This window comes from Bufo gargarizans, chromosome 6, assembly GCF_014858855.1.
Source record: "Bufo gargarizans isolate SCDJY-AF-19 chromosome 6, ASM1485885v1, whole genome shotgun sequence".
NCBI classification, from domain to species: Eukaryota; Metazoa; Chordata; class Amphibia; order Anura; family Bufonidae; genus Bufo; species Bufo gargarizans.
Window position 1 is genome coordinate 8012572 of NC_058085.1, and position 12065 is coordinate 8024636.

At 53.0% G+C, this 12065-nt stretch overlaps 1 protein-coding gene across 1 annotated transcript; it reads left to right on the forward strand.

The window, feature by feature from the left end:
• Nucleotides 1-1007: 1007 nt before the first annotated feature.
• RAB40B (RAB40B, member RAS oncogene family) lies at nucleotides 1008-10841 on the forward strand. Its single transcript, XM_044297157.1, has 5 exons — nucleotides 1008-1063; nucleotides 5310-5394; nucleotides 7964-8041; nucleotides 8216-8438; nucleotides 9673-10841. Exons 1-5 carry the CDS (start codon nucleotides 1008-1010, stop codon nucleotides 9942-9944), a joined length of 714 nt encoding a protein of 237 aa, XP_044153092.1. The 3' UTR covers nucleotides 9945-10841.
• The last annotated feature ends 1224 nt before the right edge of the window (nucleotides 10842-12065 follow it).

The window sequence follows — 12065 nt, forward strand, 5'->3', positions numbered from 1 at the left end:
CGTGCAGGGGTGCAGGGGGGGTGTAACAATATTGATTTCGGGCACTCTGAAGTTTCTGATCCCCGCGGTCAGGGACCGCGGGGATCAGAAACGGCAAAAAGCGCAGCAAACCGCAGGTCTGAATTGACCTGCGGTTTTCTGCGATCGCCGATACGGGGGGGTCAAATGACCCCCCCCTGCGTTGTTACGGGATGCCGGCTGAATGATTTCAGCCGAAATCCCGTTCCGATTAACCCCAGCGGCGCCGGAATTAAGATTTTAAGTTAGGACGTACCGGTACGCCCTTGGTCCTTAAGGACTCGGGAAATAGGGCGTACCGGTACGCCCTATGTCCTTAAGGGGTTAAAGGGGCGTCTGCTTTAGATACCATTTAGGATCCTCTTCTGTTAGCCCGGGTAGAGAGCGTCTCCCTGGAGGGCTCGGCATGCCGTGGCCTACATGAACAGCCCGTTGATCTCAGGGAGAGTTCGTCCTAACTGAAGGGGTATTCCCACCTGATCATGTCCCTCTGCTGGCTGTCAGTGAATTGGAACATTCAGAAGCTGGACTAGAGCTTCTCACAGCTGAGGGTCTGATACAGTGTGGCGGGGGTAGCCTATCCTCTCAGCACCAATCTCACTGCCTGCACTGATACAGTGTAACAGTCAGCCTGTAGTATAAGGCGTCCTACCAAGACTGGATGCAAGTGTAACAAACCCTCAGCTGTAGAGACACATCGCCGCCCTGAATGTTAGCAAGACCATTTCTAGCCACTGACAGCAAGCAGAGGTGTTGAAGATGGTGGGAAATCAAAACGGCGATCATTTCCAGCAGAGGCTTCATGTAATTAGACAATCCTTCTAGCCATGGGGGGGTCTGAGCCTGGGGGGCACCACCCATAGCTGTCAGGGGGAGAACTCCTCGTGTAGGGTGCCTGGAGGGGAAGGATCCCCTTCCCCACTGGATAACTGGAATGCCCCTTTAAATCACAGTGTACATCAGGGATCAGCCACCCCTGGTCTACATCAATGTTCACCGCGGCCCAGTCCGGTCACGATGTCGACATTGATTCACTCCCCTGGACGTATAGTCTGCTCATCCTGATCCTCCTGCTTCATGAAGACGAGAGGGTATGTGATGTCACTCTGCTTTCCTCAGAGCACTCAGGATCCCGGGGATGTTAGAGGGAGTGTCCCACGGCTGGATGGAGGCTGCGTTCAGTGCGGCGCGCGCCCTATAATTATACGGGAGACGAATATCAGGCGGCGGAGAACGTGCTCGCAGTGCGGGGGAGGGGATATAATTGTAGGGAGAAAAATATTCAATCCCCAAAAAGATTTAGCAAATAAAATAAAAAAAAAAAAAAAAAATATTGTATTGTAATTAAAAAAACTAAATTAAAGGGGTTATCCAGAATAATGCCCCCCCCTCACAGTAGTTATACCCTCATTGTGCCCCCCTCACAGTAGTTATACCCTCATTGTGCCCCCCCCTCACAGTAGTTATACCCTCATTGTGCCCCCCTCACAGTAGTTATACCCTCATTGTGCCCCCCTCACAGTAGTTATACCCTCATTGTGCCCCCCCTCACAGTAGTTATACCCTCATTGTGCCCCCCTCACAGTAGTTATACCCTCATTGTGCCCCCCCCCTCAGAGTAGTTATACCCTCATTGTGCCCCCCCTCACAGTAGTTTATGCCTCATGTGCCCCCCTCACAGTAGTTATGCCCCTCATTGTGCCCCCTCAACAGTAGTTATGCCCTCATTGTGCCACCCTCACAGTAGTTATACCCTCATTGTGCCCCCCCTCACAGTAGTTATACCCTCATTGTGCCCCCCTCACAGTAGTTTATACCCTCATTGTGCCCCCCTCACAGTAGTTATACCTCATTGTGCCCCCCCTCACAGTAGTTATACCCTCATTGTGCCCCCCCCTCACAGTATTATACCCTCATTGTGCCCCCCCTCACAGTAGTTATAACCTCATTGTGCCCCCCCCTCACAGTAGTTATACCCTCATTGTGTCCCCCCTCACAGTAGTTATACCCTCATTGGTGCCCCCCCCCTCACAGTAGTTATACCTCATTGTGCCCCCCTCACAGTAGTTTATACCCTCATTGTGCCCCCCTCACAGTAGTTATACCTCATTGTGCCCCCTCACAGTAGTTATACCCTCATTGGTGCCCCCCTCACAGTAGTTATACCCTCATTGTGCCCCTCACAGTAGTTATACCCTCATTGTGCCCCCCCTCAGAGTAGTTATACCCTCATTGTGCCCCCTCACAGTAGTTATACCCTCATTGTGCCCCCCTCACAGTAGTTATGCCATCATGTGCCCCCTCACAGTAGTTATGCCCTTATTGTGCCCCCCTCACAGTAGTTATGCCCTCATTGTGCCCCCCCTCACAGTAGTTATGCCCTCATTGTGCCCCCCTCACAGTAGTTATGCCCTCATGTGCCCCCCCTCACAGTAGTTATGCCCTCATTGTGCCCCTCCCCTCACAGTAGTTATGCCCTCATTGTGCCCCTCCCCTCACAGTAGTTATGCCCTCATTGTGCCCCCCCTCACAGTAGTTATACCCTCATTGTGCCCCCCCCTCACAGTAGTTATACCCTCATTGTGCCCCCCCCTCACAGTAGTTATACCCTCATTGTGCCCCCTCACAGTAGTTATCCCTCATTGTGCCCCCTCACAGTAGTTATACCCTCATTGTGCCCCCATCACAGTAGTTATACCCTCATTGTGCCCCCCTCACAGTAGTTATACCCTCATTGTGCCCCCCCCCTCAGAGTAGTTATACCCTCATTGTGCCCCCCTCACAGTAGTTATGCCCTCATGTGCCCCCTCACAGTAGTTATGCCCTTATTGTGCCCCCCTCACAGTAGTTATGCCCTCATTGTGCCCCCCTCACAGTAGTTATGCCCTCATTGTGCCCCCCTCACAGTAGTTATGCCCTCATTGTGCCCCCCCTCACAGTAGTTATGCCCTCATTGTGCCCCTCCCCTCACAGTAGTTATGCCCTCATTGTGCCCCTCCCCTCACAGTAGTTATGCCCTCATTGTGCCCCCCCTCACAGTAGTTATACCCTCATTGTGCCCCCCCCCCCCTCACAGTAGTTATACCCTCATTGTGCCCCCTCACAGTAGTTATACCCTCATTGTGCCCCCTCACAGTAGTTATACCCTCATTGTGCCCCCTCACAGTAGTTATACCCTCATTGTGCCCCCTCACAGTAGTTATACCCTCATTGTGCCCCTCACAGTAGTTATACCCTCATTGTGCCCCCTCACAGTAGTTATACCCCATTGTGCCCCCTCACAGTAGTTATACCCTCATTGTGCCCCCCCCCTCACAGTAGTTATACCCTCATTGTGCCCCCCCCCTCCACAGTAGTTATACCTCATTGTGCCCCCCCCCTCACAGTAGTTATACCCTCATTGTGCCCCCCCTCACGTAGTTATACCCTCATTGTGCCCCCCCCCCTCACAGTAGGTTATACCCTCATTGTGCCCCCCCCCCTCACAGTAGTTATACCTCATTGTGCCCCCCCCCCTCACAGTAGTTATACCCCATTGTGCCCCCCACTAAGTAGTTATACCCTCATTGTGCCCCCCACCTCACAGTAGTTATAACCCTCATGTGCCCCCCCTCACAGTAGTTATACCCTCATTGTGCCCCCCCTCACAGTAGTTATACCCTCATTGTGCCCCCCCACAGTAGTTATACCCTCATTGTGCCCCCCTCACAGTAGTTATACCCTCATTGTGCCCCCCTCACAGTAGTTATACCCTCATTGTGCCCCCCCACAGTAGTTATACCCTCATTGTGCCCCCCTCACAGTAGTTATACCCTCATTGTGCCCCCCTCACAGTAGTTATACCCTCATTGTGCCCCCCTCACAGTAGTTACCCTCATTGTGCCCCCCCTCACAGTAGTTATGCCCTCATTGTGCCCCCCTCACAGTAGTTATGCCCTCATTTGCCCCCCTCACAGTAGTTATACCCTCATTGTGCCCCCCTCACAGTAGTTATACCCTCATTGTGCCCCCATCACAGTAGTTATGCCTCATTGTGCCCCCCTCACAGTAGTTATACCCTCATTGTGCCCCCCTCACAGTAGTTATACCCTCATTGTGCCCCCCTCACAGTAGTTATACCCTCATTGTGCCCCCCCTCACAGTAGTTATACCCATTGTGCCCCCCTCACAGTAGTTATACCCTCATTGTGCCCCCCCCTCACAGTAGTTATACCCTCATTGTGCCCCCCTCACAGTAGTTATACCCTCATTGTGCCCCCCCCTCACAGTAGTTATACCCTCATTGTGCCCCCCCTCACAGTAGTTATGCCCTCATTGTGCCCCCCCTCACAGTAGTTATGCCCTCATTGTGCCCCCCCTCACAGTAGTTATGCCCTCATTGTGCCCCCCCTCACAGTAGTTATACCCTCATTGTGCCCCCCCTCACAGTAGTTATGCCCTCATTGTGCCCCCCATCACATTAGTTATACCCTCATTGTGCCCCCCCTCACAGTAGTTATACCCTCATTGTGCCCCCTCACAGTGTGACATCACGGAAGGTCCTGCAGCTTCACTTCAATGGGGCCGCAAAAGATGCCGGCAGCACTCCGTGTGTTTTCCGCATCCGTTGCTCCGTTCCGTGGTCCGCCCAAAAAATAGAACCTGTCCTATTCTTGTCCGTTTTGCGGGCAAGAATAGGCAGTTATATTAATGGCTGTCTGCGCAGTTCCGCAAATTGCGGAAGCCATTTGTGTTTTGCGGATCGCACAACACACAGCGGTCATTGTAGCCCCGCCCCCTCTCCAGTCCTGTGTTAAAAAGAATAATTTTTTAAAATACTAATTCACAAAAAGGCTGGAAAAAGTGAAAAAAAATAATCAAAATATAAAATTCGGAAGAATCCCAGTTTTTCTTCGGGGATTCCTGCAGATCCGAGAGAAATAAAAATAATGAAAACCTTGAAGCGCAGTGATAAAAAAGGGTCAAATATTGGAAATAATCATGTGAAGTGTGTGGTAGCGGCCGTGGCGCTCTGATGTTCTCCGCTCGCGGGCCTGGAATGCAGGCGGTTGGCGCCATCCCAAGTAGTGGGAATCCTGGCAGCGAACGCCGAGCATTATAATCTCCAGGGAACGTACGTTTGCCTACCTGCTGAGAGTTGTAGTTCTACGGCAGGAGTGTGAACCTCCGCCAGCAGCGGATCAGGAAAAGCCATCATCTCTAATGAGTGTACCATATGTGAGTAGTCCGGAATAGAATGCCAGGACTGCAGTGTAGACTGACACATGCTTAGCGTTCTCTGCCCTTTACAGTCTCCTTCTTTTCACCTCTTGCAGGGACACTTCAGGACAAGGAAGATTTTGCACTATTTTTCGTTCGTATTCCAGAGGAGCTCAGGTGAGGTCACATGACGGACGTAGGGGCGGGGCCATGACTACCTGTTTTCTATAAGGGGTTGTACCAGTATTTGGGGACGGGGGGGGGAACCCAACTGCATATTGTATCTCAGGTGGTAACAGCCACAGTCCGTAGACCCTGCACATCCCCATAGCCTAACCTCTTCTGTCGGAGCATGCTGGGAGTTGTAGTTTTGCAGCAGGTTGGACATGGTCCCTTTAAGGGCCACGTTGGAATTACTGCAAAAACTAAAAATGACTGGAGAGCTTCCAGTTTTGTCCCCTGCTAAATTTTTACACCTCTCGCCAAGTTTTAAGAAAGTGGGCAGGGCTTAGCAGGAGGGGTGGAGCCTCCCGAGACCCGACAGATTTGCGGTAATCTACGCCAGCTCATTGTTACAATGTGTCAGTGAAGGTCCATAGGCCTCTGGATGTAAATGATGAGCGTGTTCCTTTCACTGACAGCAAGCAGAGATATTGACAAGAGTCTTTCATTCCTGCAGCAAGCGATCCCTGACAGGTCCCACATGGGGGCGGGTGTATGTCGCCCTGTTTGGGGCGTGGCCTCGTCCGCCTGCGGCGAGCAGATAAGCTGCAGCCGGTGATTTATGGATCCTGGACGCATCATTTCCTATCTCCATTCCAGAGAAATACAGGAATTTGGCATGGAAAAGCGAAGGAGCGGCATGGGCTCACTGCGAGACTTAAAGGGCCGGCGCAGGAGACTGTGCTAATAATAGAGGGTTGCTCACTGTGTAACACTGCGAAAGTGGGTACAAAAAGGGGTTAAAAACAAAAACCAACTCCAACAACCCCACAACAGTTGTTTGCACAGACGGCCAGCGACCTGTCATGTATGAGGGCGTTGGCATACAGAGTAGTCGCCTGTAGGTGGCGCTGGAGAGGCCTGGGCCGTATAGATCCTTACAGAAGCCGCCATCACCAATCCCAGGCTCCATAGTTTTATCTTCTCCTACTGGGAATAGTTGTCACTGCTCCGCCCTCCTAAAAGGCTTCACTAGATGAATCTATCACCTGTGTGGTGAAAGGAGAACGCCACCTAAAATGGGACTTGTTTGGACAGTTGGCAGTAGTGCGGCCCCCCAAGATGGACCCTCTCTATTGGGAGACTTGTGTTAATGGAGGGTGGCTGTATGGACCATACAGGTCAGGGTGCTGGGACCTCTGCTTCTGCGGGTCGGGGGCGCCTCTGCTTCTGCGGGTCGGGGGCGCCTCTGCTTCTGCGTGTCGGGGGCGCCTCTGCTTCTGCGGGTCGGGGGCGCCTCTGCTTCTGCGGGTCGGGGGCGCCTCTGCTTCTGCGGGTCGGGGGCGGCCCCTGCTTCTGCGGGTCGGGGGCGGCCCCTGCTTCTGCGGGTCGGGGGCGGCCCCTGCTTCTGCGGGTCGGGGGCGCCTCTGCTTCTGCGGGTCGAGGGCCGCCCCTGCTTCTGCGTGTCGGGGGCGCCTCTGCTTCTGCGGGTCGGGGACGCCTCTGCTTCTGCCGGTCGGGGGCGGCCCCTGCTTCTGCCGGTCGGGGGCGGCCCCTGCTTCTGCCGGTCGGGGGCGGCCCCTGCTTCTGCCGGTCGGGGGCGGCCCCTGCTTCTGCCGGTCGGGGGCGGCCCCTGCTTCTGCCGGTCGGGGGCGGCCCCTGCTTCTGCCGGTCGGGGGCGGCCCCTGCTTCTGCCGGTCGGGGGCGGCCCCTGCTTCTGCCGGTCGGGGGCCGCCCCTGCTTCTGCCGGTCGGGGGCCGCCCCTGCTTCTGCCGGTCGGGGGCCGCCCCTGCTTCTGCCGGTCGGGGGCCGCCCCTGCTTCTGCCGGTCGGGGGCCGCCCCTGCTTCTGCCGGTCGGGGGCCGCCCCTGCTATGTGGCGCCCCTGATATGTGGCGCTATTATACACCCCTTTAATTATTGCTGCTTATGCTGCTGGTTTTATTTTCCACACTGGGCGGTGGGGGCCCCATCCTATTCTGCTATGGGGCCCTATGAATTATAGTTCCGCTCCTGCCAGGAATGACTCCGGTCCTGCCCACGGTGCACGTCCCCTTTAACAGTCTGTGTGTTTGCGTCACAGTGTGTCAGGGACAGGACATCCCTGCGGTGTAAATCATCTCTTCAGCTGCCAGGAACACGACTGTCTCGGGGGTCAGTGAGACGACGCTCTCCGCATTCCTGCCGCTGGTTAATCGCAGACCGCCAGCTCCCCGGCCGCGCTCCCCGCGCTGTCATATGCTCTGTATGTGGATTGCGAAACCCTGGCCTATAATTGCTAACATCTTTAGCATAGCAGAGCTGGATGTGCTCCCGAGCTGTGTCCCTGACCTCCGCGTCTCATTACCGTCACTATACCGCCTCCTATGAATGATACTTAAAGGGACACTCCGCCCAGGGGGGATATTCATGTATAGGGTGCAGTATACACTCCCAGGTCACAGGGTCAATGCCTTTCCTAAACACAAACTCTCATTTTTGGCCAATTTCCCTCCCATCATGCCTCAGGAGGGGCCCAGGTTTATGGGCTCCTCATAGGGGCGGGGCTTCCCTTTTTTATTCAGGTGTCATGTCTTCTTCCCGCAGGGCGTCATCCTGGTCTATGACATCACGAACCGCTGGTCGTTTGACGGCATCGACCGCTGGATAAAGGAGATCGACGAGGTGAGTCGAGATTGTGACCACCGGGGGCGCTGTGAGCTCTCAAGGGGGTGGAGGGGAGAAAATCATGGAGTCTGGGAAAGCTGGGTGACAACCAATATGGCGGCCGTGTAGGTGGTCACCCAGCTTTCCCAGACACAGGTCTAATGTATACTGTCACTTTTGCTCTGTTTCCAGCATGCCCCGGGAGTGCCCAAGATCCTGGTGGGGAACCGTCTGCACTTGGCGTTCAAGCGGCAGGTGTCCACCGAGCAGGCGCAGTGCTACGCCGAGCGCCTCGGCATGACCTTCTTCGAGGTCAGCCCCCTCTGCAACTTCAACATCACCGAGTCCTTCACCGAGCTGGCGAGGATCGTGCTGATGCGGCACGGCATGGACCGGCTGTGGAGGCCCAACAAGGGTACGTGACGCTCCTCACCCAGCTCTCCCAGACTCTGATGTCACAAGGCAGCACTCCAGGCTGGGAAAGCTGGGTGACTACCAATAGTCCCGCCATCTCTGTACATAATGGTGGTCACCCAGCTTTCCCAGACTCTGATGTCACAAGGCAGCACTCCAGGCTGGGAAAGCTGGGTGACTACCAATAGTCCCGCCATCTCTGTACATAATGGTGGTCACCCAGCTTTCCCAGACTCTGATGTCACAAGGCAGCGCTCCAGGCTGGGAAAGCTGGGTGACTACCAATAGTCCCGCCATCTCTGTACATAATGGTGGTCACCCAGCTTTCCCAGACTCTGATGTCACAAGGCAGCGCTCCAGGCTGGGAAAGCTGGGTGACTACCAATAGTCCCGCCATCTCTGTACATAATGGTGGTCACCCAGCTTTCCCAGACTCTGATGTCACAAGGCAGCACTCCAGGCTGGGAAAGCTGGGTGACCACCAATAGTCCCGCCATCTCTGTACATAATGGTGGTCACCCAGCTTTCCCAGACTCTGATGTCACAAGGCAGCGCTCCAGGCTGGGAAAGCTGGGTGACCACCAATAGTCCCGCCATCTCTGTACATAGTGGGCGTCACCCAGCTTTCCCAGACTCTGATGTCACAAGGCAGTGCTCCAGGCTGGGTGACCACCAATAGTCCCGCCATCTGTGTACATAATGGTGGTCACCCAGCTTTTCCAGACTCTGATGTCACAATGCAGTGCTCCAGGCTGGGAAAGCTGGGTGACCACCAATAGTCCCGCCATTTGTGTACATAGTGGGCGTCACCCAGCTTTTCCAGGGCCCTGAACAGGATGGGCACGTATCACATAGCACTGATCATTTGTGGACCGCCAGTTGTTGTTCCTCCGCCTGTGTCCTCATCAATGATTTACTGCAGCGCAGGCGTCGATACACGTTGTGGTCCGCCACTGCCACCTGCAGGTCATTGTGTATAACAGCAGCACTTGATACCGGGTGTGTTCTAAATATCACCCATGCTGATTTGTAGGTCACATGACCCTTTACCAGCGGGCAAAATATCCAAGTGCTGCCCCCTTGTGGCTGCTGTGTAGAACTGCAACCTCTGGGACACACGGGTATAGCTACAGGAGTGCAAAAATCGGGCCCTTTCACGGACGTCATCCATATTTTGCAGACGTTCTTGTGAAGGCACCCTAACTCCCCCCTCTCCTCTTTTTATCTCCCCCCAGTACTGAGTCTGCAAGACCTCTGCTGCCGCGCCATAGTCTCCTGCACCCCCGTTCACCTGGTCGACAAGCTCCCCCTCCCGGTTGCCTTACGAAGCCATCTGAAGTCTTTCTCCATGGCGAACGGACTGAACGCCAGGATGATGCACGGCCGATCGTACTCGCTCACCGCCAACAACTTAAACAAACGGCACAGCCTGAAGAAAGCCAAGATCATCCGTCCGCCGCAAAGCCCCCCCAAGGACTGCACAAGGAACAGCTGCAAGATATCCTAAGCAAGAGCCATGGAAGGATCCTTGGGGGCGGAGACTCTATATCCCTCCCTCGAGGAAGCTGTTAAGCGACAGGACGTTCATTGCTCCCCTTCTTTGTCCAGAAGTTTAGGTCTCCCGAGATAATGCTGCTTTTATTTTAGACATCACATGATGTCGCTGTGTTCTATATGCATGGCCCGTTTTTATTTTTTTGTTTTTTTACTATTTTTATTGCCCTTTTATTTGTGGTCTGCTTCAGTCAGGACACCGCATCCTTCCTCCCCCACCTCCGCCACCAGCAAGCTTATGCGGGTCTTACTATGTGAATGTGTGCTCCCTTTTAATGGAAAGTATTGGACCCCGTTCCCCTGGAAGAGCGCCCTGTGTTTTTTATTTTTATTTTATTTTTTATTATAAATTGTGCTGCACCCCAAGGTATACAGTGTATACACCGCAACACCCCCCCCCCCAACCGCCCCCCCCCCCCCCCGACCTCCAGTCATCCCCGCTACAACAAAGGCTGCTCCACGGGTGTATTTAACATGCACTGTCAGGTCTCTGTGAGGAAAGTTAGATTTTTTTTTTATTTTTTTTTTGTTATTTTTAATGTTATTTAATACTTTTTGGGGATTTCTCCATGATGATGAAATATGACTATATATATATATATAAATATGCTTCTATTTCTGTAAAACTGAATATTTTGTACCAGATGTAAGAAGAGTTGCCGAGTTTAAAAAGAAAACAAAAAGAAAAAAAACACACAAAAAAAATGACCCAAATGCCAAAGACGTGTTTGGATTGTGAATGTTTTATTTGCGATGCGTTTGTGACTTTCAATGTGATTTAAAGAAATGTTTTATAAAGAGGAAGAAACGCTATTTAAGGAAAAAAATAAATGTCTTTAAAAGCTTGTGAGCTCGGCGTGACGGCTGCGGGGACTGCTTTCTATAGCGCCGATCAGATCGTCGCCGATCAGCGCCGAGCCTTCGGCAGTGGCTGCTCCTGGTATCAGTACCATTCAAGCAAATAGGACAGAGCTGCAGTACCAGGTGGTGCCACTATCAGGTGGATGGCGCTGACCACCTATATGGTGGGCCCAACTCTCTACTGATGGTAAGGGGGAGGGGTCTGGCATCAGCTTATTCCCTACCCCGTGTAATGTCTACTGAGGGGGCGGAGCATGACACAAGAACGCCAATCATCTAATAATGGCACACACTGTCATGCTCCTCCCCTTCATTAGGTGCAGCACAGTGTGTCAGTGTGACTAATGGGACCTGCCGGCCACTGGACTATCACAGGAGACCAGTTTAGACCAGAGAAGATGATGGCGACCCCTGGACCTCTCCTCTGAGGAGATCCTGACCATTCTACGTCTGCTTCCCTGTGTTACAGTTAGAGGACATGATGGGAGTTGTAGCCCTGCGGGGGGGGGGGGGGGGGAGTGAATGGCCGGACCCCCAGAATAACAGGTGACAATGAGGGGTTTACAGCGTTTGTTTCCCACTTATACAGCAATGAGATGGGAAGCGGAAGTATCCATGGCAACCGGAAAGCACAATAGTCTGATTACTGCTTAAAGAGAGAGAGGCACAGTCTGCTGTGTGTACAGGCATCACTTCTCCTGTACTGAGTTACATCCTGGATTATACCCCAGAGCTGCACTCACTTAATAAAGACTGCTTGTTAGTCGAAACGTTGCACTTTTGGCGCTATTTGCACATTATTTCATGAATAGTGAGTGCAGCTCTGGAGTATAATACAGGATGTAACTCAGGGTCAGTACAGGATAAGTAATGTATGTACACAGTGACTGCACCAGCAGAATAGTGAGTGCAGCTCTGAAGTATAATACAGTATGTAACTCAGGATCAGTACAGGATAAGTAATGTATGTACACAGTGACTGCACCAGCAGAATAGTGAGTGCAGCTCTGGAGTATAATACAGGATGTAACTCAGGATCAGTACAGGATAAGTAATGTATGTACACAGTGACTGCACCAGCAGAACAGTGAGTGCAGCTCTGGAGTATAATACAGGTTGTAACTCAGGATCAGTACAGGATAAGTAACGTATGTACACAGTGACTGCAGCTCTGGGGTATAATACAGGATGTAACTCAGGATCAGTACAGGAT